Here is a 25,745-nt window from a genome sequence, read left to right as displayed (position 1 = left end):
TACTGGGGGAAGTGAGGGTGTGTGGGGAGCTACTGCTGACCGCCCTGGAGGGCCAGAATGACCAGAGTGCCACCCCCTAGGTCAGTGAATCCTAGGCCCCATCCGCTCCTGCTGCTCGACCTCCAGTTTGACGTTCCTGGCCAAAGGCGGGGGTCCAGTTAGATTAAGCTCTACTGCACTCCGCTACCCGGTGGCCGTGTACAACCACTCCCATAAAACAGGGATAATCCACCATGCTACACTTGCATGTAATTTTAGCCATCTTAATTGTTAGTTTCATTATGCATTGTGTGTTGAGTACTGACTTTTAATAATTTTGTTTTGCAATAATAATTGTTTTTGTATGTTTTTTTTGTGTGGACCCCAGGAAGACTAGCTGGTTGCTATGGCACCAGCTAATGGGGATCCGTAATAAAATCAAATCAAATCTCTTCAGTATTTACTTAAATAACCTTGATGATGGATTAGTGGACACAAAAGTAAACATTTTTACTCTATTCCATGCTCGCTAGACAGTGCCCTATTTAAACTCCAGACTGCTTTTAACATCTTGCAGGAAAACTTAACCCAGTTCCATCTTGTGTTGAACACTAATACGACTAAGATTATGACATTTTATCACATAAAATGCCATACCCCAACAACTCAGCCCTTTACAGAAGCAAATAACACACATAGCTGAGTACCTGGGTTTTTTGTTGGATAAGGACCGACATTCGGGGCCATTTGGATCAGTCTAATTTCACTCTATAAGGCCAGCATATCATAATAAGGTTTCATTGTGCGTGAGGCTGTTAGTAGAGCTAAATCTATACTTTATAGTATTGCTATCTGTCCATTCTCATTGTCAATTGACACTATAAACAGTCCCTTCAAAATGGCTTAAAGAAATAATTTTTTCATCAATACGTTCCCATTTTATAGCGTCTTGAATATAAGCGTTATATGGGATTGGTCTGGTATATTTCCTGGAAGGCGAGATACAAGGCCTGATCAGCATGTAATTTACGTGAAAAAGATCTTACCTGTGGCCGGTTGGATCCCCAAAAGGATTTCCCAGTTATAGATCGCCATCTGGTAGATCCATATGTCCATTGGCTGATGATATATTCCTTTACTGCATACTGAATTCCGCGTCCCAAAACGTATTCCATGCTACATGCTACACGCATAGATTCACCCTAACAGGAAAGTCCATTCGAGATAAAAAAAACTACACTAACTCAGCACTGTGTCCTGTATCACAAACTACACTGGAACCACTAACTCATAATAATAATAATAATAATAATAATAAAATAATAATAAAATAATAATAAAATAATAATAAAATAATAATAATAATAATAATAATAATAATAATAATAAATAATAATAATAATAATAATAATAATAATAATAATAATAATAATAATAATAATAATAATAATAATAATAATAATAATAATAATAATAATAATAATAATAATAATAATAATAATAATAATAATTATAATTGCGAGCACGGGGAGAACATGCAAACTCCACACAGAAAAGCCTGGGAGATACCCCACCTGGGTCCCTGGCAACGCGCAAATCTAGTCCCCAAGCGGGAATCGAACCCTGGACCTTCTTGCTGTGAGGCGACAGTGTTAACCACTACACCACCGTGCCACCACTGTGTCCTGTATCACAAACTATACCAACTCACCACTGTGTCCTGTATCACAAACTACAGTGGAACCACTAACTCACCAGAATCAGAACTGTCTTTGGTGATTATTTTCACCCTGGTCTTGGAACAATCTTCAGTCAAAGCTCCAGCTTGATCACTTTGTAATAATAATAATGGATTGGATTTATATAGCGCTCTTCATGACACCCCAGAGACCCCAGAGCGCTTACAGAGTCCATTATTCGTTCATACACAGTCATACCGGTGGTGGTAAGCTACAATTGCAGCCAGAGTTGCCCTGAGGCAGACTCACGGAAGCGTGGCGAATAATCATCGCCTACGGCCCCTCCGACCACCACCGACATTCATTCACATGCATACACATTCATACGAGGCAAGTAGGTTAAGTGTCTTGCCCAAGGACACAACGGCAGTGGGATGGACATGGGGCTTGAGCGGGATTCGAACCACCAACCCTTCGATCATTGGACGACCCGCTCTACCCCTGAGCCACGCCGCCCCATGTTTGTTAATTTAACTCAGTTCAAACTAATAATCAGCAATCATATGCATGATGTTTGCTGCTGTTTCTGATCCTGACTGTGACTTGTGATATATGCAATATGACATTTTTACTGTAAGCTATTCATTTGTACTTTACTTACTTACTTAGGCCCATCGCTCCCAATGGAGCATAGGCCATCTACGACTTTTCTCCATCCAACACGGCTTTGGGCTGTCCTTTCTGCCTCCCCCCAGCTAGTTCTGTGTCTCTTGAGCTCCGCCTCAGTGTCCCGCCTCCAGGTGTTCTTAGGCCGCCCTCTCTTCCTCATCCCCTGGGGATTCCAAGTCAGGGCCTGTCGTGTAGTACTGGTAGCCGGTTTCCTCAAAGTGTGGCCTATCCATCAATCCACTTTCATCTCAGGATCTGCTTCTCCACTGGTTCCCGTCTTCCTTTCAGCCATAGTTCCTCATTCCACCGGATCTCAAAGATGCGTTTCAGACAGCTGTTTATAAAGGTATGTATCTTCTGCAATGTTCTTTTCATCATTCTCCAAGTCTCTGAACCGTATAGAAGGATGGATTTTACATTTGAATTGAAGAGCCGCACTTTGGTTGTCATGGCGATGTCCTTGGAGGACCAGATGTTCTTCAGAATGATGAAGGCTGCTCTGGCTTTGCCTACTCTGGCTGTGATGTCGTCGTCTGTGCCACCCTTCTTATCCAAGATGCTGCCTAGGTAAGTGAAGGAGTTGACTTCGATGTGGCACCGGTTGAGAGAGTGAACAGTTTTAAGTACCTCGGAGTCCACATATCCGAGGACTTGACATGGACCACACACATTGACTGTGTTATCAATAAGGCACGACAACGCCTCTACTTCCTTAGGCGCTTAAGGAAGTTCAACGTGAGTCAGAAGATCCTCAAGAACTTCTACTCATGCACAATAGAGAGCATCCTGACTAGCAATATCACCTCCTGGTTTGGGAATAGCACTGCACAAGACTCACAAGACTGCAGACTACAGAGAGTGGCCCGTTCAGCCGAACGCACAATTGGAGGGAGGCTTCCCACTCTCCAAGGCATTTACAACAAGCGGTGCATGGGCAAGGCTAAGAGAATAATCAAAGACTCCAGCCACCCAAACAACTGCCTCTTTGAACTGCTGCGGTCAGGCAAGCGATACCGGAGTCTCATGGCAAGCACAGAGACTCAGAAGGAGCTTCTATCCCCAGGCCATCAGGATGCTCAATGAACAATGATTGAACAATGAACAATAACAAGCCATCAACACACCCACAGCACACACACTCACTTTAAATAAACAACACACTGTAGCACCCACTTTACCACACTTTACACTTTATATTTATATTATTGGTAAGAGAATTGCACATCTCTTCCTTATTCCTTATTTCACCTCACCACCACAAGGTGGCACCACAAGCTAAGCTATACCTCACATTTTTTGTACCAGATGTGCATACTGTATATAGAGGTATACTGAACAATTCTTGTTTACACTTGTGTTTACTTGACTTCTTGACTTTCTATTTTTTACTTATTATACTTATTTATACTATCTTATTATCATCTAGCACACTCTCAGGAGCGAAACAGAAATAAACATTTCATGCAAAGTATTCTGTATTTCTGTATGACAAATAATAAAGAAACTTGAAAATGAACTTGTATGGATTCATCACCTACTGTGACTGTTGTTGCTAGAGGTGTTGATCATTATTAGGTTGGTTTTCTTCCTGTTTATTCTCAACCCAGTCTCAAGGGATGTAGTTGCCAACTTGGTTGTCTTGTCCTGCATCTGGTTGTAGTTGTGTGACAGGAGAGCCAGCTCATCAGCAAAGTCAAGGTCATCCAGTTGTGTCCATAGGGTCCACTGTATGCAGTTTTTCTTTCCTTTTGTGGTGGTCTTCATAATCCAGTCTATGACTAGGAGGAAGAGAAAGGGTGATAGGATGCATCCCTGCCGCACACCAGTATTGACCTCAAAACTCTCTGACAGTTGGCCTGCATGTAGAACTTTGCATGATGTTCCTTGATAGGTGTTTTGAATCAGAGTGATTATTTTCTTTGGGATACCATAATGCCTCAGCAGTTTCCACAGAGTCTCTCTATCCACACTGTCAAAAGCTTTTTCATAGTCTATGAAGTTTATGTATAATGGAGAGTTCCATTCGATGGATTGCTCTATAATGATGCGCAGGGTGGCGATCTGATCCGTACAAGATCAGTTGCTGCGGAAGCCTGCCGGCTGGTCTCGAAGCATGGGATCCACAGCAACACTCATTCTGTCCAGTATAATTCTGTTGATAACTTTTCCCGGTACTGATAGAAGCATTATTACTCTGTAGTTGTTGCAGTTGGTGAGATCTCCCTTTTTTGGTAGCTTGATGATGATTCCATCTTTCCATTCTTCTGGAATATTTTCTTCTTCCCAGATCTTGGTGAAGAGGCTATGAAGCATATCTACCGCAGTCTTCAAATCGGCCTTGATGGCTTCTGCTGGTATTTCATCTGGTCCTGCAGATTTTCCGTCCTTCGTTGAGATAATAGCTTTTTTAATCTCTGCTTTGCTGGGTTTATCACAGTTTATTGGAAGTGTTCTCTCCGCTGGTGTAATGTCCACTGGCTATGTCGGGGTGGTTGGTTCAGTAGTTATTTGAAATGTTCAGCCCATCTTCTCCGCTGCTCCTCTGTTGTTGTAAGTGGGTTTCCCTGTTTGTCTTTTACCGGTTTGTCCATCTGTTGGAACTTGCCTGCTAACTTCCTAGTGATCATAGAGGTATTTCATGTTGCCTTGCCCTGCCGTTTCTGCTTGTTTGGCTAGGTTGTCTATGTGATCTCTTTTATCCTTCTTAATGCTACTCTTCACCTCCTTATTGGCTTGGGTGTATTCTTCCTGTGCCTTTGCTTTTGCTGATCTTGTTTTGCTTGTGTTCAGTTTATCTTTCCTCTCTTTTCTTTCGTTCAGTTTCTGGAGTGTTTCCATTGAGACCCATTCCTTGTGTTTTGTCTTCTTCTTTCCCAATATTTCTTTGCAGGTGTCCAGCCACAATGATGGATAGTCTGATGTTGTCCTTCTTAGTGGTGAACTTGGCGGTGATGATTTGTGGGTTCAACGGTTCCCAACCAATGAGAGAGCACTGTGCCTCCGGAGCCAGCATCAGGGCCACCCCTTCCGTGTGTGGGGCACCTTCTTCTGTATGACCGGAGTAGAGCACCATCTCCCCAGATGCCAATCTCAGTTGCCCTGCTTGTAGCCAAGTTCAAGTTTCTTTATTAGTTGTCATACAGAAGTACAGAATACTTTTATACAAAATGCTTCTTTCTGTTACGCTCCAGAGACTGTGCTAGACAAAAAGATAAGTATAAAATAAAATAAGTATAGCAGTATAAAATAGAAGTCACGTACGTAGACACAAGTGTTCAATTGTTCACCTTGTCTCACACAAGCCAAGGAGAGAGATGTTGTAGTTCCTAATCTCCTGTGCTACCTGGACTGTCTGCCCTGGTTTGTACATCGTCCTGATGTTCCATGTGGCAATTCTGGTGGTTTTCCTGGGGGTTTAGAGGGGAGTCGGCCTTACAGCTTCCTTTCGGCTTTCACTGCACGGCGTCATGCGCCTCCTGTGTGGGAGCCCTTCTTTTCCCAGGTCGAGTTAGTTTTGAATTATCGTAGATGCTTTAGTAACATGCTTTTTTTCCAGGTAGGGTTGTTGGCCCTACACAAACCCATTTAACCATTTTGGAGTTGGCTTGTTAGTCCTCTTCCCACGCCTATTGTCTTCCAGGTGATGGATTGCAGCCTCATACCACGTGAGGCCAGACAGGCTGAGGATTGTGTACAAGCTGTCTCGGCACGTCAAGCCCAACCAACTCCTGCTACTGTGTATTGAAAGCTGCACTAGGCGAGCTAACCCTACCAGCAACGCAAGATTGGGAAACAGGATTTTCAATCATGTTTATCAGTTCTCAAGTGGTCATAAATTGTAAAATTGTGCACCAAATCTATGTTACAAATGGGCCGAAAAATGTCTGCAACAACATACAGTATGAGACATAATTGAGTATGGGAATGGCCCTCATACACTTCCATCATAATGTTCTACGCCCTTTCAACATTTGAATAGGCACTTAACCAAAACACAATGATTATTACAGATTTATGCGCTGCATCTCAACATTCGCAGCTTTCAGATATATATACCACTGGCATCTACTTTTGACCTGCTATCTCCCCTGCCCCCTCTAGGAAGACAATAACAGTGGGTCTATGGTGGGTCTCTAAGGGTGAATTATGTCCTTAGGGTTGGGTCTCTAAGGGTTAATTAAGAACAAATCCCTTGGATTAAAAGGTACTCTCCTATTTTAGCCATCCATATACAGTAGCCCTATTATGCCACTACAATTAAAACACTTTACTAGAAGTGTATTCTGAGGCTTCATAAGTGGTCCTGTGTAGCGCGGCCGGGGGGAGCATGACACTCCCTGGGAGTTTCGGGTTCAATTCTAGCTGGGGCTATGTGTGATGAAAAACGAACGCAGTTATGAGGGGCTTTGGTTGAGTGCAAATGTAAACAGTAAGTGCAATAGTAATACAATGTACAGATTTGAACAGAACAATGACTATATGAGGTTAAAGAGCAGAGTTTCAGCTTTCATTTCAGGGTGTTTACATCCATATGGGGTGAACCACGAAGGAATTTTAGCCCTTTTCATACATAATGGGATTTTAGGTGTACAGTGGACTCTCCATCAGAATACTCAAACACAGTGTGGCAACTGTTATTTTGTGCCTGAGGGCTCAAAGACAGTATAAATCATCACCCAATGACAGGTGCAATGTCAGCCACTTTTCCATGTCCAATTTTACTAGGGAACCCAATGGAACAATCAGTTCAAGGGGTAGAGAGAATTATATCCTATTATAGCAGTGGTTCCCAAACTTTTATAGTCAGGCCCCCCTTGTGTAATTGGAAACATTTAGACCCTCACCCCCACACACATAAAGTATATTTAAATGTTATATTTGTTTAATTATTTATTTGTACATATCCCTTACCTACTCTTACTAGTCACGCTGCTGGCCAGTATAACTACTGCCATACAGTCTTTATACCTTTATCACTCTATATATTAATACTACAACTCTGTACATATATCCGATTAGCATTATTACTCAGTAGTACCAATTCATATATTTTATACCCAGTTAAATCACCTGCACATTGTATATTACTGTTGCACTTTACTGTTACATTTGCACTCTGGTTGGATGCCAAACATATTTTCATTTTACTGTACTTTGAATCGTTTTTAATCTAATCGAATCTAGGTAAATTATCCCATCTCGTCATTAAAGGGGAAACACAGAACTGGCACAAGCATACTGTATACGTACTGTACATTTGAACCAACCTGTGACGTTGACGTAGACAGTGGTGAAGGCGGCCAGAGGTACGGCTGCTACGTTCTGGGCGCGCACCCTGAGCATGAAAGTCCTGGTGGTCTCGTAGTCCAGGGGCTCGGCGACCAGGATGGAGGCGGAACCGTCCTCTCGGTTGGGGGTGAGGTAGAACCGGACAGGCATGTTGGTCTCCGGGACCATCCCGTCCTCCAGGTTGTAGGTCACCCTTGGGTCTCCCAGCGGAGAGGTGGCCTTGATGGTCTGATAGGAGGGGGAGGGGGTATATATGACAGGAGAATGAATGACCTGAACAAGTGAGGCGACAGCTGACGAGCGGACACTAAATGTCATCGATACAGCAATATGTTTTGCTGCCAACATTTTGATCTTTATATACAGGTGGAAAAGGTGGGTAATACAATTTGATTGATTGTAAACTACAGTATGAGCTGGTAAACTACAGTATGAGCTGATAAACAACAGTATGAGCTGGTTAACTACACTATGAGCTGGTAAACTACAGTATGAACTGGTAAACTACAGTATGAGCTGATAAACAACAGTATGAGCTGGTTAACTACACTATGAGCTGGTAAACAACAGTATGAGCTGATAAACTACAGTATGAGCTGGTTAACTACACTATGAGCTGGTAAACTACAGTATGAGCTGGTTAACTACACTATGAGCTGGTAAACTACAGTATGAACTGGTAAACTATAGTATGAGCTGGTAAACAACAGTATGAACCACTAATGAACTAGTATTTCTTGTATTTCCTAACAACAATAAAATAATAAAGTTGATCATTGTTTGAGGGCGGGGCCGGTGTCATGGAATGAAAAGACCCACATTTACAACCGCTCCCCTAGCTTTTACAAGTGATCACATTTAATGCCCTCACTGGTCTTTTTCCCACTTCTTTTATTTAATGTTTTCCGCAGTATAATACTTTTTATCACAAAACATGGCAGGCAAACAGACAAGTAAGCACAGTGCTTCGTCCACAATAGCCGATAAGGGACAACATCAGACACCGACTAAGCTGGAACCTGTTAGCATGGCGGCTATCAATAAGCTTATCGAGGTGCACTTTGAAGCCTACCACGTGGCAGTGGCAGCCGAAATAAGAGCAGCCGTGGCGAACCTGGACAAAAAGGTAGAAAATCTCCACACCAAAATCATGGACAATACCAATGAGATCGCCTCGCTCACGAGGGAGGCTAGCCAGCAGGACCAACATTTGCAACGTGTCGAGTTGGACCTAACTATCAAGCTAGCCGAGCTAGCCAAGATTCAAGCTAGGCTCACCAAAGTTGTCTCGCAAAAGACGGAATAACATAAGAATTATCGGTCTACCAGATAACACTGAAGGACCCCATCCAACAAGCTTTTTTCCTGATATGCTGCAAGAAATCCTGGGTGTTGGCTAGCCCTCCGGAATGTGATGGAGCCCATCACGCTAGCATGGCTAAACCAGCAAAGGGACGGAAGCCTAAAGCTATAATTACACAGATCCATAAATTACAGCTAAAGGAACTAATCATCCGGGAGGCCCAGGCTAGAAGAGGCAAGTCCTTCTCTATTTATGAAGACTACCCACCGGAGATCATGGCTCAATGTGGAGAATACAGGGAGGTCATGTCAGAGCTATGGCGGAGGGGCTACAGACCGACGCTACTATTCCCAGCCAGGCTAGCTATCGTAACCAAACAAGGGACGAGAAAGAAGCTTGGGTCGGTTGCCGAAGCAGAGGATTACCTAAAAGAAGCGCAAGGGAACCCAGGAGCTACCGAAGATGTCTGATAACGGCGTGGCTGTCGAACATGTCTACAGTTAGGCCAAGCTGAGTTGGCCATTAGGTGTGTGTCAAGAAATGAAAATTTGAGAAATGAGGTGGCCCTATGGTTTCAAGTTGTGTTATGATATAATAAACCATAATCAAAAGCAAAAAAGTGGGTTTGACTTTATTTACCTACCCCGTTTTTCGATTGAACATTTTAATTTGTTTGCCTTTTTGGCGGATTTCTGACCGTTTCCGCCTAAATCATGGTTTTTCATATTTGTAATTTCTTTGGCAATTTTTATCATCACCATTCAAAACCAAATATTTACTGCAGTTGGAAATGGTCCTTAAACTTTTATTTAGTTTCCAATAAAGCCTTTAATTTTCTGACATGCAAAGACTACAGCAAACCAGTTGCTACCGGCCATCACTGATTGAGAGATTAAAGATTAAAGACCACCCAGAGATTAAAGATTGTTCTACAATTTATTTCAAGGTGAGAGTAATGTTGCAGAAGCACACGCATAGCTCAGAATATTGTTTATTTTGCTAGAGAATGTTTGAGATGCAATTTCAAGTGGTTTACCATGCTAGTTAGCAATCGGAAATTAGCCTAGCATGCTAGCTAATTTAGTCATGTAAATATTGCACACTGCAAAATGGTGGACTGAAATGCTGTGATTGCTAATAATTGTATCCATGTTCAGTTAATACAAATAATTATATCTATGTTTATTTAGTTGCAAGCTAACAGTTTTATGTAGCAGATAATTATTTAGTGAAGAAAGCTGAGTCAGTGAAGCAGCACGTTTTGAATATAGAGAGCAGACCACCCAGAGATAAAAGATTGTTTTACAATTTATTTCAAGGTGAGAGTAATGTTGCAGAAGCACACACATAGCTCAGAATATTGTTTATTTGGCTAGAGAATGTTTGAGATGCAATTTCAAGTGGTTTACCACTGCTAAAGGTGAGCAATAAAGTGGCAGTCAGGAGAATGAGGCTGGCAGGTCACTGCCAGAGACACCATGAGATGCCAACCAGCAAACTTGTGCTGTGGGAACCAACACACAGGCATCGATCACGAGGACGTCCCACGTTAACCTACGTGGACGTACTCAGGAGAGATGCGGGAACAGAAAGCACCGGCGAGCTAGCCAGATGCATGGAGGATCGGGATGACTGGAAGCACCGATGGAGGGCCCGTCCGAGGACGACCTAGATAGATAGCAATCGGAAATTAGCCTAGCATGCTAGCTAAGTTAGCCATGTAAATATTGCACACTGCAAAATGGTGGACTGAAATGCTGTGATTGCTAAGAATTGTATCCATGTTCAGTTCATACAAATAATTGTATCTATGTTTATTTAGTTGCAAGCTAACAGTTTTATGTAGCAGATAATTATTTGAAACAAGAACAAGAAAGCTGAGTCAGTGAAGCAGCACGTTTTGAATGCAGAGAGCAGACCACCCAGAGATTAAAGATTGAAATTTTTTTCAAGGTGTCTGCTGCATTATTCCACCACACCCTGTCAACAAGAACAGGCAGGTAACATTAGGATGGGTCCCAAGACCAGGCATGAGGCTGGGACTAGCCTTGCTGATGTGACAGATCCAGGAGAACCCATGGCACAGACCGAGCTACCTACCCTCCGGGGCGTCCTGAGGCACGGCATCTACCTGCAGGAGAAGAAGCTGTTGGAGGAAGGGGTGGATAGGAGGAACTACAGCATCAACCAGCTGATAGAGGATGTCAGGGTGGAGGTGGTGAGCTGTTAGCAGAGGGCCAATGCTCAGTTCAGTCCCCCAGTCACCATCAAAGACAAGTCCATAGAACGGAAGATCCAGGTGGCCTGGACTGCTCTGGATAACTTTGCCTGGAATAGGGGGCTAAATAGGGAGGACAGGAAGAACTTCCTGGACAAGCTGGACTTCCTCTTCAACATCGCCTCCTGTAGTCATGAGATCCTCCCCTGCTCAGAGTCGGGGTGTGAGGGAGGGGGCACACCTGCAGGACTGTAACTGTAGGAGAGAGAAGATGATTCTAAAGCTAGTGCTGGCTTTCATGATGTCCATGAAGACCAGCCAGCCTCCTGGCCAGAAGGCTTCCATGAGACCTGATATAAAGGAGACTAAGAGGCAACAGAAAGCTGCTGAACGGAAAGAAAATGATGACAAGATAAAGAAGGCTACATCAGAGAAGGAAAAGGAACATCAGAAGGAGTTAGATGACAGGAGGGGTGCTGCTGAGGCAGAGCTCTTGCTGGAGGAAGAGAACACTGAAGCTCCAGCTGAGACCATGGCTGAGGAGAATGTGATAAAGAGAAATACCCTGAAGATTCCAAACACTGCTCTAGCCAACATCAGGACTGAGGCGACAAACAGACAAGCTGCTGCCATCACCTCCGGATTTGTCCAGGACCTGATAGCAGCTAAAGTACTGCCAGTTGGAAGTGAGTACCTGGCTGTTGATCCCAAGAAGATTCACCGTGCTAGGGATGAGGTGATGAGGAAGGTGCAGTCTAGAGAGAAGAGGGAGATACTAGAAGGGGATGTCAAGACTATCATGATAGATTCAAGAATCACAAAGACGAAAGTTCGAGACTTCAATCCGGACACCAAGAAGTTCTACACATCCACCCAGAAGAAGGATATCTACACCATGACTGACGGAGATGGCCGCTTTCTCGACCACTTCATCAAGGAGAAGGTTCCTGGGGACTCCATCATGTTATCATCACAGGCACTCGCTCTCCAAGTCTTTGAGTGGTGCACCAAGTACGGAGTCTCTGACAGCCTAGAGTTCATTGCTGGAGACAGCACCAACAGTAACACCGGGTACAGGGGTGGGATCAAGTCAAGTCAAGAGTTTTATTTGTCATGGCATACAAGTATACAATGAAATGCGGGTGGTCTTGCCCGCAACGATGTGCAATACAGTAATAACAACATATAATGGAATCCAATAAAACAACATTGTGCAATAAACAGTAACATAGTAGGGCATATCGGTATTTGTACATAAGTTATGTTCCACTTCCTGGAGGAATACCTGGACAGAAGACTGTTCTGGATTGTGTGCCAGCTGCACACTAATGAGCTGAAGCTGAGGAAGCTGATCACTCAGAGAGATGGGAAGACCAGCAGCAAGGACTTGTGGGAGGGAGAGCTGGGGAAGTTGCTGCCAACTGTCAGCTCTCTGGAGAGAACCCTCAGCTTCCCGGCAATCCCGGGGAAGGCAAGTCTCCCTGATCTTCCTGACAAGGTAGTCAAAGACCTCTCCTCAGACCAGCACTATGGATACAAGATCACCAAGGCTATCAGAAGTGGCAAGATGGACAATGATCTTGCTGCACTGACAGTTGGCAAGACTGGACACAGCAGGTGGCTCACCACAGCTAACCTGTTCTGTGACTGGTGGTGCCGCAGCCATGGACTTAAGGGCAAGCTGCTGGCCAGACTGAGGGAGATCGTCTCCTTCATAACCATGGTGTACTTCCCCTGCTGGTTCCAAGTGAAGATCAACAACAGCTGGGTGGACAGACCTAGGAATGTCCTGTTTGAGCTGTCCTGCCTCCGCACCCAGCCCAAGGTGGTGCAGTTGACTGTCATGTCGACCGTCCGGTCCTCTGCATGGTTCGCTCACTCTGAGGCAATCCTGGTGACCATGCTTTGCAGCGAGGAGGAGCAGGAGAGGAGGTTCGCAGTCCTCAAGATCATCTCCATCAGGGGGGAGCAGGAGCTGGGGGACACCTCCCTCAGGCTGCGCACCCTGCCCAACCTCAACACACAGGCGGCCACCCTGGAGAACATGATTGACTGGGAGGGCGCCTGCAAGCTAACCAAGTCGGAGTTTCTGGAGTTCATGGGGAAGCCCATGGAGGTGGAGTACTTCTCCTGCCACACGCAGGCTATAGAGATAGCTGTAAAGGAAGTGACAGCAGCAGCCAGTGCTGTGTATGGTGCTGAGAGGAGGGACGGATTAATCCGGGGGAGGGCAGCGCACATCGACAGCCCAGGATCAACAGCAAGCAGGACCTCATCGGCATCATGAAGCTTGCCATGAAGTAGATTATACATGCAATCAAACTGAATCTCCACATTTATGGCTTTGAAATACAGCTAGATGTATTGCTACAGTAAAAAAATTAAATAAAATAAAAAAGGCAAAAAAAATTAAGCATTATAAAAACCAAAATGCTGTCCTGCCCTGTTTTCACTAATTATACAGTACCACACACTTCCGATTATTTATTTATGGTATACCATGGTATTGTATGTGATTGCATTGTAACATGGTATGGGCTACTATACCAAGCTTAAGGTAGGGGTAGTAAGTCTGAATGAGGTCCCAGGATGTAGACAAGCAGCCACATATGAAAATGTGATTTTGGCGGAAACTGTCAGAAATCCACCAAAAAGGCCAAACAATTCAATTTTTTCAATCGAAAAACGGGGTAGGTAAATAAAGTCAAACGCACTTTTTTGCTTTTGATTATGGTTTATTATATCATAACACAACTTGAAACCATAGGGCCACCTCTCATTTCTCAAATTTTCATTTCTTGACACACCCTACCATGCTCTGAGATTTTCATTGTTGCAATGCTAAGCTAAGTCAACCAATTAAGCTACGCTCGAGCAAGCTAAATCAGATGTGTTATTTTATTAAGCTAACAAGTTGTAGCAGTCAAGCTATGCTCGAGCAGGCTAAATCAGATGTGTTCTTTTATTAAGTTATTTTATTAATAACGAGTTATAGCGGTAGCAATAGCAAGCTCATGTTGAGTGGTCCCAAGACAATTATATTTCAATTACGATGGTTCATAGTTGATGGATAACAGACACTATATTGAAGCTAAGCTAAGTCAACTGGGTTCCCTCATGTTATGGCCATCAGACTGTTCAATCAAGCTAGGTGGTCCATGTGCTTGTGACAAGCAAACTGTATTGCATTAAGCTAGTTGGGCTATGTTCGTCCCAGTTTCGTCTTTTAAGCTAGCGGGTTATGATGGGCTGAGCTGTTGAGCTTGCTCGTTAGCCTAGCGATTTTGATGTGCAAGCTACAATGGCTAACAGGTTTTGGGTTGGTTAATATTAGACAGCACTTAGGTGGATGACAATTATTGCTTTGCCAGGCAGTGTCAACAGCATTCCGCTGACAACACGCAACACATAACAAATTACCATATTAATAAATGAATACTTTGATTATGTCTTATGGTGAATATATGTAGAGCTCTCAGATAGCATGATTCTGATGGCGGTTTTACCCCGGTCATTCTGATTTAATTTAGCAGCCTATCAATCTGTTGACTAGGATTAACAACAGCGATAAAGAATGCTTTATTTTTATATACAATTTGTACAATTCATTACTCTTGATACTCAGTCAATTGGAATGCACAACCTATGGGTGATGCAGGGGCGAGGGCTGCTGTTGTCTGTGCTCTATATATATATAGTAGTGATGTCAATCGATTAAAATATTTAATCTGATTAATCGCATGATTATGATTGTCCATAGTTAACAGGCGATTAATCGCAAATTAATCAAAACATTTTTCTTTTCTAAATCTAACTTAAACAGATCTTTTTCAAGTTTTAATACTCTTATCAACATAAGAGTCAACAAATGCTTGATTTAAGGTGGCGCAGTGGGCAAGGCGCTCGCCACCAACGCAGGATATGCTGGGTTCGAGCCCAGCTCTCGGCGTTGCTACCAGCTTGGCTGATCGTTCATTCTAATACAATTGGCAGTATTAGGGGGTGGGAAGCTGGTGGGTGGGGATCGTACGTTGTGGACAGCGACTCCTACAGGTCGGTTAGTGCACCTGCGCAGTAGAATCAGGAAGCGACGAGGGCGGCGTGTCCCTCCCACGCAGACCCTCGCCGCTGAGAGATCGCGCTGTGCAGGTGAAAAGATGCGACGGCTGCCTCCTCGAGTACCGGAGGGGACACGTGATGCAAGGCTTTGTTTACATTGCAGCCGGCTTGTGGGAGGCATGGCCTAACAACGTTCGAGACAGGGGATGGTAGAATTGGACAATACGAAATTGGGGACGGGAGACAAATAGAAAATGGGGAGAAAAAGTAGATACATTTTTTTTTTAATACATTCTTAGATGTCATTTATTTAGAGATCTCCACAGCTCGGGTAATTTGAGTCACAGAATCTAATATTGTGTTGTGGACCTCGGCAGCTGCGAGAGTAAAATCCACGATCTAGCAGCAGGCTCAGTCAGGGTGCTCAGTCCTGAGAGGTCCTGGGCCCCGTTCCCCGTACATGGCTAACCGAGTTAGCCCGATAATCTTCAGGATAACTTGACATAAGTCAAGTTTTTCGGTTCCACGAAGCAGGCTTGTCTAAATCACTATGGCAACAGATCGAAAATGTTTAACCTGCTCCAGAGCAGGTTTAGTTGAGTTAGCTGGATATAAGCTGGCCACTCCCTCGGAACAAAATGGCAGCTCCCTTCCTCAGAGATTGATTGATTGAAAACTTTATTAACAGATTGCAGAATGGGGTACAATACAGTACGGCTCAATACACACAATTGTTAAGGGGATGCAGACCCAGAGAAAGACTTTCGTCTTGTTTACATCAGGGTCCCCCATTTTCAATTCATAATGACATTTATGACATACACAACATACATATATATCATGACATTTATGACATACATGACATACAGATATACAGTACTGTTACATTTGTGACATACAAGATATGCAAATATGTGACTAGGCATGGACTTCAGGGTCATGTTCTCATGTTTTTCTCATTTGGATATTTGGATATATAAAAAACTGTACTTTTATTTAATTTTTTATTATTGGTTATATTATTTTTATTAAATTATAATGTCAAATATTGTAAGGAAGGAGCAGGGCTTGATAAGTTGTTTTTCTTCCCCCTGTTCCTTCTCGAACACTTATTGTATGGAAATAGTCTTTGACTATTTACCTTTTTGTTTTTTAAACTTGTTTTATGTTTCTATGTTCGAGACTAATAAAAATCAAATCAAATCAAGTGGGGGGGGGGGGTTGGGTAGGAGGGGTGGGTGGGGACTGTACATTGGAGGTGGTTGGGTGGGTGGGGGGGGGGGTGGGTAGGAGGGGTGGGTGGGGGACACTGTACAACTGTACAAGACAACACTGTACATTGGATTATTGACAAGACCATACTTGGTAATTTACTGTACATTGGAGGGGGTTGTGTTCGGACATTTACAGGGGCCAGTTTCGAGTTGCAGTCTCCCTTAGGTGTTTTTTGAGAGTGTTTTTGAAAGTGGGTAGTGATTCACATTCCTTTACAGCTTTGGGTAGGGCGTTCCACATTGATGTGGCATAATTGCGAAACGTGTTTAGTCCCTTGTTTGAGCCGAATCTGGGTTTAACATGATTTGTGGAGCTCCCTCTGGTGTTGTGATCGTGGTATTCACTGAGGCTTGAGGCCCTTTGTTATGACAATGACTCTGTCTTGTGACTCACAAGTTGTGAGCCTGCAAACTAACACAACATCCAGAGGATAAAGGAAAAGTCATGATAGTTTATTAAAATATTTGTGTGGTAGTGAAATGTTAACCGTATCTAGTGTGGTAGTGAAATGTTAACTTTCTGTAGTGTGGTAGTGAAAGGTTAACCTTCTGTGGTGTGGTAGTGAAAGGTTAACCCTATGTAGTGTGGTAGTGAAAGGGTTAACCTTCTGTAGAGTGGTAGTGAAAGGTTAACGATAGGTTATGAGTATAACCAAGTTCTGTTAAGTCAGGGCCGTCTCAGGGGGTGTGCGAGCAGTGCGGTCGCACAGGCCCTCGCGGGAAGGGGGGCCTTTTTTTTTTTTTTTTTTTTTTTTTTATTATTATTTTTTTTTGCGAGGCCCCCCTTCCCGCAAGGCCCTTTTTCCATCACAGACCTAAAATCTAGTTTTGCTTATATGCTTATATATTTCACATTAGACACGTTTGTAGAATGTGTCCGACTTGTTTCTGGCTCTGCGGCTCTGCAGCAGACATACTCACTATTGGAGCTCTGGGGCTCTGCAGCAGACATACTATTGGTTTCAACGAAGGGAGGGGTTACATCATGTGTACGCCGGCGTGCGTCAGCTGCGTTTGACTATTTCGCGCGTGCAGCTTTGGAGGTTATGCTTAGTTATGCCAGCCAAGATGAAGATGACGGTCATTCGGCAGATGGACTGAAGATGAAAGTTGTTGCATGTTAGACAGTTCAGTCAGGCTAGCCATGTCGGCTTAGCTAAAGGCAGGGACAGCTAGTTAGCTTTAGCTACGTTATAATATCGAGTGCTAACGTGTGGTTCAGTCGGGATAGCCATGATGATGTCGGCTAGTAGCTAGCTTAGCTAAAGGCTAACTAGCGTTAGCTAACCTAGAGAGAGCGCGTGCATCATTGTTATGCCAAGATGAAGAGGACGGTCATTCGGCAGATGAACTTCGTCAACTCCACGCGGTTGTCTCCATCCTCTTGGACGTTTGGTGAGTTTTTAATGCACTCTATTCTATTCCCGCCGTGGATATATCTCTCTCTCTCTCTCGGGAGCCAAACGGGCCGGCTAGCTGTTGTAGCTAATGTTATATTGAGCCAAAGCGGGCCGGCTAGCTGTTGTAGTAGCTAACGGTGTGTGGCCTGGTGTCAGTACCTGGCTACTCTATTTGCAGTTAGCCTATTTAGCTGATGTCGGCCATTGGCTCCTTGCTACTTTGTTTTCTCTGGTATAGACCCTATTCTCTTTGGATTTAAGTGTTGATCTTTGTCCTTTTGGATCTATGTATATTCATGTTGCCTTTGTGAAGTTATCTTTTCCTTCTGTTTTGTTCTTCCATTAAAAGTTGAATATCCTTTAGGGGCTCATCTTTGCTTATCTCTCTCATACATGCTCTCTCTCTAACACACACAAACACACATGCTCTCTCTCTCTCTCTCTCTTTCTAACACACACAGACATGCTCTATATCTCTCTCTAACACACAAAATGACATGCTCTCTCTCTATATATTTCTCTCACTTTCTAACACACATATACATGCTCTCTCTCTAACACACACACACACAAACAGACATGCTCTCTCTCTATCTCTCTCTTTCTAACACACAGACATGCTCTATCTATCTCTCTCTCTTCAATTCAAATGGGCTTTATTTCACATTCTTGTATTTCTCCCAGTAGGTATGGGAGTTTTGAGTTATTGTCGATGTTTTCAAAGTCTCTTTGGGTGTTTGCAATTTGTGGGAAGTATGTCTTAGTATAGTGGGCAGGTTGTTAAGAAGTGGAGCTCGGTTTCCACCTCATCTTGTGTGCAGTGGGTCTGTCTTCGCTTGGGAGCCAGGTCTGTCTATGGCGGCCTTTCTCGATGGCTAGGCTGTGCTTGCTGAGTCTGTACCTAGTCAAGGATCTTCTTAGTATTGGGTCAGTCACAGTGCTCAGGTATTCTGCCACTGTGTACTCTCTGTTTAGGGCCAAATAGCATTTCAATTTGCTCTGGTTTTGGGTTGTTTCTTTCCAATGTGTCTCTCTCTCTCTCTCTCTCTCTCTCTGGCCTTGCTCTGGTGGAGGGTCAGGGGCATTGCCGGGTCTGTGCAGCGATAACACTGTATATTGACTGTAGAACGGGAGCTCTCTCTCGCTCTCTCTCACTCTCTCTCGCTCTCTCTCTCTTGCTATATGTTGACTATCATGCCCAGCCTCGGGCAGCGTTATTATTTAAGAATATGTTGACTGTATGAAAAAAAAAAAAATGTTAAGTCTCGCACAGGGCCGCGCATTTCTCCCAGGCGGCCCTGCTGTTAGTAATGGTGACGCTCGGCATCACTACTGCACTGTACCTCGCTCGTGCACGCGCACTGAATAAAAATTCCACAAATGTACCTTTACATCCCAGCATTCGTCTGGCCACACCCCTATCAGCTTACCTACATAAGCAGGGGTGGGGCCACATACTCGCCTCCTTCCCAAGCTTTCACCACAAGGTGAGATCAAGGGCAGCAGCGGCGTCTGAGGCCGAGCGTCACCATTACTAACAGAACTTGGTTATAGTCATAACCTATCGTTCTGTATCCTAATGGGCTCCGCTCGGCATCACTAGTGCACAAGGGAGGCCGAGCGAGAGCCCTCGGCCGACAAATACACCCCGCTGAGGCCCCCCACAACCATCAGATCAGGGAGGACCGAGCCCCCCCGACCCCCCCTAATGGAGGGCACCCCCCCTATTGGAGGTTCCCGGGAGGGCGACGGACCCGACCGTGCGAAGAGGCACTCAAGCAACTCAACGCACAGGGTGACCCCACGACTACACACACGCACAACCCGCATGCCACCCGGGAACGAACGGAGGGAACAACCTTGTTACTGCCCCCAGAAATCACGGGGTCAAGAGCAAACCCAACCCCGTGGCAAGGCCGTAGCAGCGGAGCGCGAAGGAAGACCCAGACCCACTGAAGGGACTGGATCCCCTGGAAAACGGGGGCCCGGAGAGGTCAATGACGCCAGGCATCAAGACCCAACCAGGCGGTCACTTAGTGACACCGCCCCCCACATCGCCAGCGTATTCGGATAAGGCCCCTCCAAGAGCGGACCCTTTCCCCCCAATAGCACACCGCCTGGCACACTGACCCTGCAGAACAGGCAGTCAGCATGGCCGTAAGCACACAAAAAAGGTTAACCAATGAAAGCAGGCAGCGCACCGGGGAAAACCAGGCAACAGGCTGTAACCTGAGCCTGGAGCACTGCGGACGAGACAGGCGCCAAAGGAGTTAGCTGAGAACAGCCCCCCCGGCGGAAGGGGCATATGCTGGCGTTGTTGCATGACCAAGCCTCCATTTAAAAAAAAAAAACCACCCAGAGGGGTTGAGGCAGAGAAGGCTGACATGATTGGCAGACGTCATGAACGTGCAGGGGCACCCTCAACCGGGTAACCAGGGAGTTGACACTGCTCCAACACACCAGGGAATCAACCACCTTGTCGTTACCCAATGCGGTGGTTGTTCCTATAACCCCTCAAGAAAAAACTCCAAAACACACCTGCGGGTACACACTGGCTATACCGCAGTACAAGTGTTTCAGTTTTCAAAAAAGGGTTAACCCAGGCCTACGGGTCGACGAAACATTACTTCGGACCGGGCCCGGCGATACGGGAAGCACAGGGTCACCAGAGGAGGTCAAAGACCACCCCAACAGGCCCCTCTTCGCCATGCGTGAGAGAGGAGCGAAAAGAATGGAGAACCAGCCCCAAGCACACCGTACTTGGTATTCCCAGGCGGTCTCCCAACCAAGTACTAACCAGGACCAACCTGCATAGCGGCCGAGATCTGACGAGATCGAGCGTGTACAGGTTGGCATGGCCGTAAGCCATTACGACAGTGCAGAGTACAAAATGTACCCAACCAGGGTCTCCATAGCGCTTAACCCTGTGACACCCTGAAAAAAGCCCAAGTCCCTCAGGGTACCAGAACAGCAGATCTGCATCCCCGGCGGACAACGGGTTTAAAGTGGAAATGAAGCAGTGCGATAAATACATATTCATAGCATCACATTAGTATTTAGATAAGCCACAGAAGAAGTCACGTTATAAAAATAAGCAGTTTCTAAGAAAAAACGATTTGTTGTGTACATTTCTGAAGCATTTAGCATTATGGGCGCGGCCATTTTGTTGCTGACGTCATACCGCTGGTTGGGTGTATACACTCTGGTTAGCTGCCTATAGTGAATGGGTCAGTCAGCAAATAAAATGTTGCCTACAAAACAACGGGACCGCAGTGGTTCTGTTTGTATTGCTCCTGGCTGTTCAAACTAATTTTACCATGTGAGAGAGAGGAAAGTTGGTTAATTTCCACAAACTACCAGTGAAAAAAACAGTGTTGTTGACATGTTGGCTCGGGCTGGCTGCACTCAGGCGGCGCGACCAGCCTGTTGGACAGGGAAGGAGGATCTGCAGAGAACACTTCATTGCCTCGGATTATGTTGTTGGGGTGGGATGTTTGTCCAGAAGACCACTAATCAGCTGAAGCCGGACGCGGTTCCCTCGGTCTTCGACAGACAGACCGGCGTTAGCTCTCGGGAGCGATCGCTAGCTAGTTGGCACCAGCCGGGGACCGGCGTTAGCTCTCGGGAGCGATGGCTAGCTAGTTAGCACCAGCCGGCGACCGGCGTTAGCAACCGGAGCATTCAGCCTGCTGGCTACCTAGACCCACTTCAACCAGCGTCGCGGAGCATTCAGCCTGCTGGCTACCTAGACCCACTTCAACCAGCGTCGCGGAGCATTCAGCCTTCTGGCTACACAGCTTGTCGGTGTGCTGGAGCCTGGAGCCAGCTACCGTTAGCTTGCAGAGGCTCCAGCACACCGACAAGCTGTGTAGCTAGCTACCGTTAGCTTGCAGAGGCTCCAGCACACCGACAAGCTGTGTAGCTAGCTACCGTTAGCTTGCAGATGCTCCAGCACACCGACAAGCTGTGTAGCTAGCTACCGTTAGCTTGCAGAGGCTCCAGCACACCGACAAGCTGTGTAGCTAGCTACCGTTAGCTTGCAGAGGCTCCAGCACACCGAAAAGCTGTGTAGCTAGCTACCGTTAGCTTGCAGAGGCTCCAGCACACCGACAAGCTGTGTAGCTAGCTACCGTTAGCTTGCAGAGGCTCCAGCACACCGACAAGCTGTGTAGCTAGCTACCGTTAGCTTGCAGAGGCTCCAGCACACCGACAAGCTGTGTAGCTAGCTACCGTTAGCTTGCAGATGCTCCAGCACACCGACAAGCTGTGTAGCTAGCTACCGTTAGCTTGCAGAGGCTCCAGCACACCGACAAGCTGTGTAGCTAGCTACCGTTAGCTTGCAGATGCTCCAGCACACCGACAAGCTGTGTAGCCAGCAGGCTGAATGCTCCGCGACGCTGGTTGAAGTGGGTCTAGGTAGCCAGCAGGCTGAATGCTCCGCGACGCTCCGGTTGCTAACGCCGGTCGCCGGCTGGTGCTAACTAGCTAGCGATCGCTCCCGAGAGCTAACGCCGGTCTGTCTGTCGAAGACCGAGGGAACCGCGTCCGGCTTCAGCTGATTAGTGGTCTTCTGGACAAACATCCCACCCCAACAACATAATCCGAGGCAATGAAGTGTTCTCTGCAGATCCTCCTTCCCTGTCCAACAGGCTGGTCGCGCCGCCTGAGTGCAGCCAGCCCGAGCCAACATGTCAACAACACTGTTTTTTTCACTGGTAGTTTGTGGAAATTAACCAACTTTCCTCTCTCTCACATGGTAAAATTAGTTTGAACAGCCAGGAGCAATACAAACAGAACCACCGCGGTCCCGTTGTTTTGTAGGCAACATTTTATTTGCTGACTGACCCATTCACTATAGGCAGCTAACCAGAGTGTATACACCCAACCAGCGGTATGACGTCAGCCATGACGTCAGCAACAAAATGGCGGCGCCCATGTTGAAAACAGGGATATTATATTATATTTTTCAGACAAATAAGATAGATTTCACATTTGATTATAGAACCCTGTCTTACACAAGGTACACAACAAACAAACTAGGATCACATTGCTCACTGCTTCATTTCCACTTTAACTGATCCGGACCAGCGTGACCAGAACCAGTCCCGTGCCCTAACCACGCCGACATGCCTACTCCAGGAGAAGGGGCAGATATGCGTGTTGATCTTAAACATGAAAAGAAGGCGCCACCCAGACGTTCGGTGCGAACCGCGCCCGGTGGCCCACCCCCAGGGCGTGAGACCCCTCTACATATGTTCAGATCCATTCCGTCATCATCCCCCAGATATGAACGAGAATCCGTCGACAACCAACACAGGTCGTCGGAAGAGGAAAAACCTCCATCCCAGTTGCTTTATAAAAACGCTGTTTCAACCTCAAGCAACCAAGGCATGCCAGTCATTCGCCTGATCTTCAACAGACCACCCCGAGCTAGCACTATGCGTGCGTCGGGACACAACCACATCAATGAACAGGCTATTTAGACCTGTCATTGAATCCCCAAGGCGCCCAGGGGAACGACAAGAGGGGTGTGATGCTTCCTAACTCCAACTATTTTTAATAGAAAAGAAGGAAGCACCAACAGCATGTATCCCAGTCTACACAGCCGGGGGTAAAAATTGTTTACATTTTTACATCCCACCACCATCCCATAGGGAGGAGACGGAAATCCCCAGAGAGACTTCCCACGCGAGCTGTACAGATTGAAAAGAATATATTGCAACCTTGAGCCATGTAAAATTTTGGTTTTAGGGCTCTCCGGGGAGGAGGCACTGAACCCATACACACTCAATAATCGAATTGAATCGAATACACACACAATAGAGCAGGACTCCTCTTTGAAGTTCTACTCACCTTGACAATCTGAGGAGGAGGCTCTGCACTCTGAGGAGGCTCCCTCACATGGAAGGAGAGTCCTAACTCACAGAAGGCCCGAATAGAAGCTTGGTGAGGAGGAGCCCTGACCACTCCCCGAAACAGATCCATCATATGGACCCGAACAGCTCACGGAAGTCCTACCAACAGAGACGCGCACAGTGACGTACTCTATGGCGGGGGAATTTCTGCGGTGCACACGCCCAATATTCCAGGGCGTGGGACCAGGAAACCCCCCCCTCTTACCCTGTAACGTGCCGAACAGCAACGTGACAGGAACCTTGAAGGACAGGAGGTTTTAACCCCTGCCCATCAAAGAAGGGGAGAAAAGGATTACCAGTTCACCCCTTTACGACCCCACACCCATGATACGATGTAATGACAAAAAAGAGTATGACACAGTCATAGTCAGCTCCATGAAGCGTCTAACAGCTTCACACAGCGCATGTGCTAACCTGCTATCTGATTTTTACTAAGGAAAAAACACAGAATAGAGAGGGCCCCCTTAAGAGCCCCGGTACCAGACTTACACATGTGCTTCTGTGGCCAACCCAACCCAGTTGTAGGTCACACGACACACACAACCCATTATCACCTACAAAAAATGGCAAAAACACTCTACAGAGAAACGCCGTTTCATAATGAGAGAATACATAATTCTCGATTAGTATCGGCCACAGGCCTTGACCAAACCATCTTTTCTTTTAGGAAAATACAGTTCCTCAAGCAGTTCTAGTACAACCCCAGCAATCAAGCTAAGGGTTACATCGTATCCCACCACAGAGTGACACAATATAGTCAAGTCAAGTCAAGAGTTTTAATTGTCACGGCATACAGGTATACAATGAAATGCGGGTGGTCTTGCCCGCAACGATGTGCAATACAGTGGTACAACATATAATAGAATCAAAAAATGAAAAAAACAACATTGTGCAGTAACCAGGTAACAGGTAACATGGAGTGACATCTCGGTATCTGTACATAGTTATTTACAGAGCATATGGGACATGCTAGTTAGCTTTGGTAGTGCAATACACTGTTCCTGTTATTCTAATTTAAAGTGTCCTTTCCTTTTGGCCATAAGTGTGCGTGTGTGCGACATGAGTGTGTGCCCGCTCATGTTAAAGTGTTAAGTGGCTGCTCGTGTGTGGGCGTGCACAGCGTGCGTGTCGTGTGTGTGTTCATGTGTGGTTGTGTGTGGATAGTTCAATGTTCTGAGCACTCAATGTTCATTGTTCAGGGCTCTGATGGCCTGGGGGAAGAAGCTGAGCCTAAGCCTCTCTGTCCTAGTAGCTGGGGTTCGCAGGCGTTGTATTATATATATATTATATTGTAACAACATGTCTGAGAGGAGGGTGAAGAAGTCCCCAGGGAACCGGGGGGGAAACACCCCTCCTACTTTACCCTTAATACGGACAGTTAAACAGGTAAACCTGTTAATATGTGAACACACTGTTCATTGTCATTACAGGCTGAGAAAAGAATTCATTCTTTACTCATATGTCACTAAGCATAGCTTTATAGGTTAGTTTAACCCCCTTAGTTGTGAGTACACGGTACATGAACACACAATGTGTCTCAACACAACAAACCAGATCATTTTCACATCTGTAACAAACAACCCGATTTGCATGGAGACCAGTGACAAGACAATTCACACATAACTCGCGTCGTATCCTAAATGTAGTGCAGCAACACTCGTTTTGGAAAACATCGTTATTTACAAAACATTTAGAAGGGAAAGAAAGAAGAAGTGTTCAAGGTCTGGTCAGGTCCTTTCCTACCGTGAGCGCAGATCAAGCGAACTGCAGTCTCTAACAAGGCACCGATAGTAAACACAGCCGTCCTGTGTTGTCGACATGGGCAGCGTCGCCGCTCCATCCCGCCGCTACGGTTATCCTTGTTGACGCAGTCCTCGCCGGCCGGGCTCAGGGTAGGTTCGACTAACATCCTCTGTCAAAGATGACGTCGTAGTCAGAGTGTTTAAAGCATGTTATAGTC

At 45.6% G+C, this 25,745-nt stretch overlaps 1 protein-coding gene across 1 annotated transcript in view; it reads right to left on the bottom strand.

Moving 5' to 3' along the window:
- Positions 1-25,745, bottom strand: part of LOC311223493 (neural-cadherin) — a gene marked incomplete at both ends in the record, with an annotated part of 1,556,546 nt that overhangs the window by 609,204 nt on the left and 921,597 nt on the right. Inside the window, 1 exon segment of the mRNA XM_084308277.1 lies at positions 7,595-7,844. Within this exon segment, the coding sequence (XP_084164403.1) occupies positions 7,595-7,844 (250 nt within the window).

The sequence above is a fragment of the Notolepis coatsorum genome (assembly GCF_963971535.1).
Source record: "Notolepis coatsorum genome assembly, chromosome: 2".
Taxonomy (NCBI): Eukaryota; Metazoa; Chordata; class Actinopteri; order Aulopiformes; family Paralepididae; genus Notolepis; species Notolepis coatsorum.
Note: the sequence above shows the minus strand (reverse complement) of the source record. Positions and strands in the feature narration are given on the sequence as shown.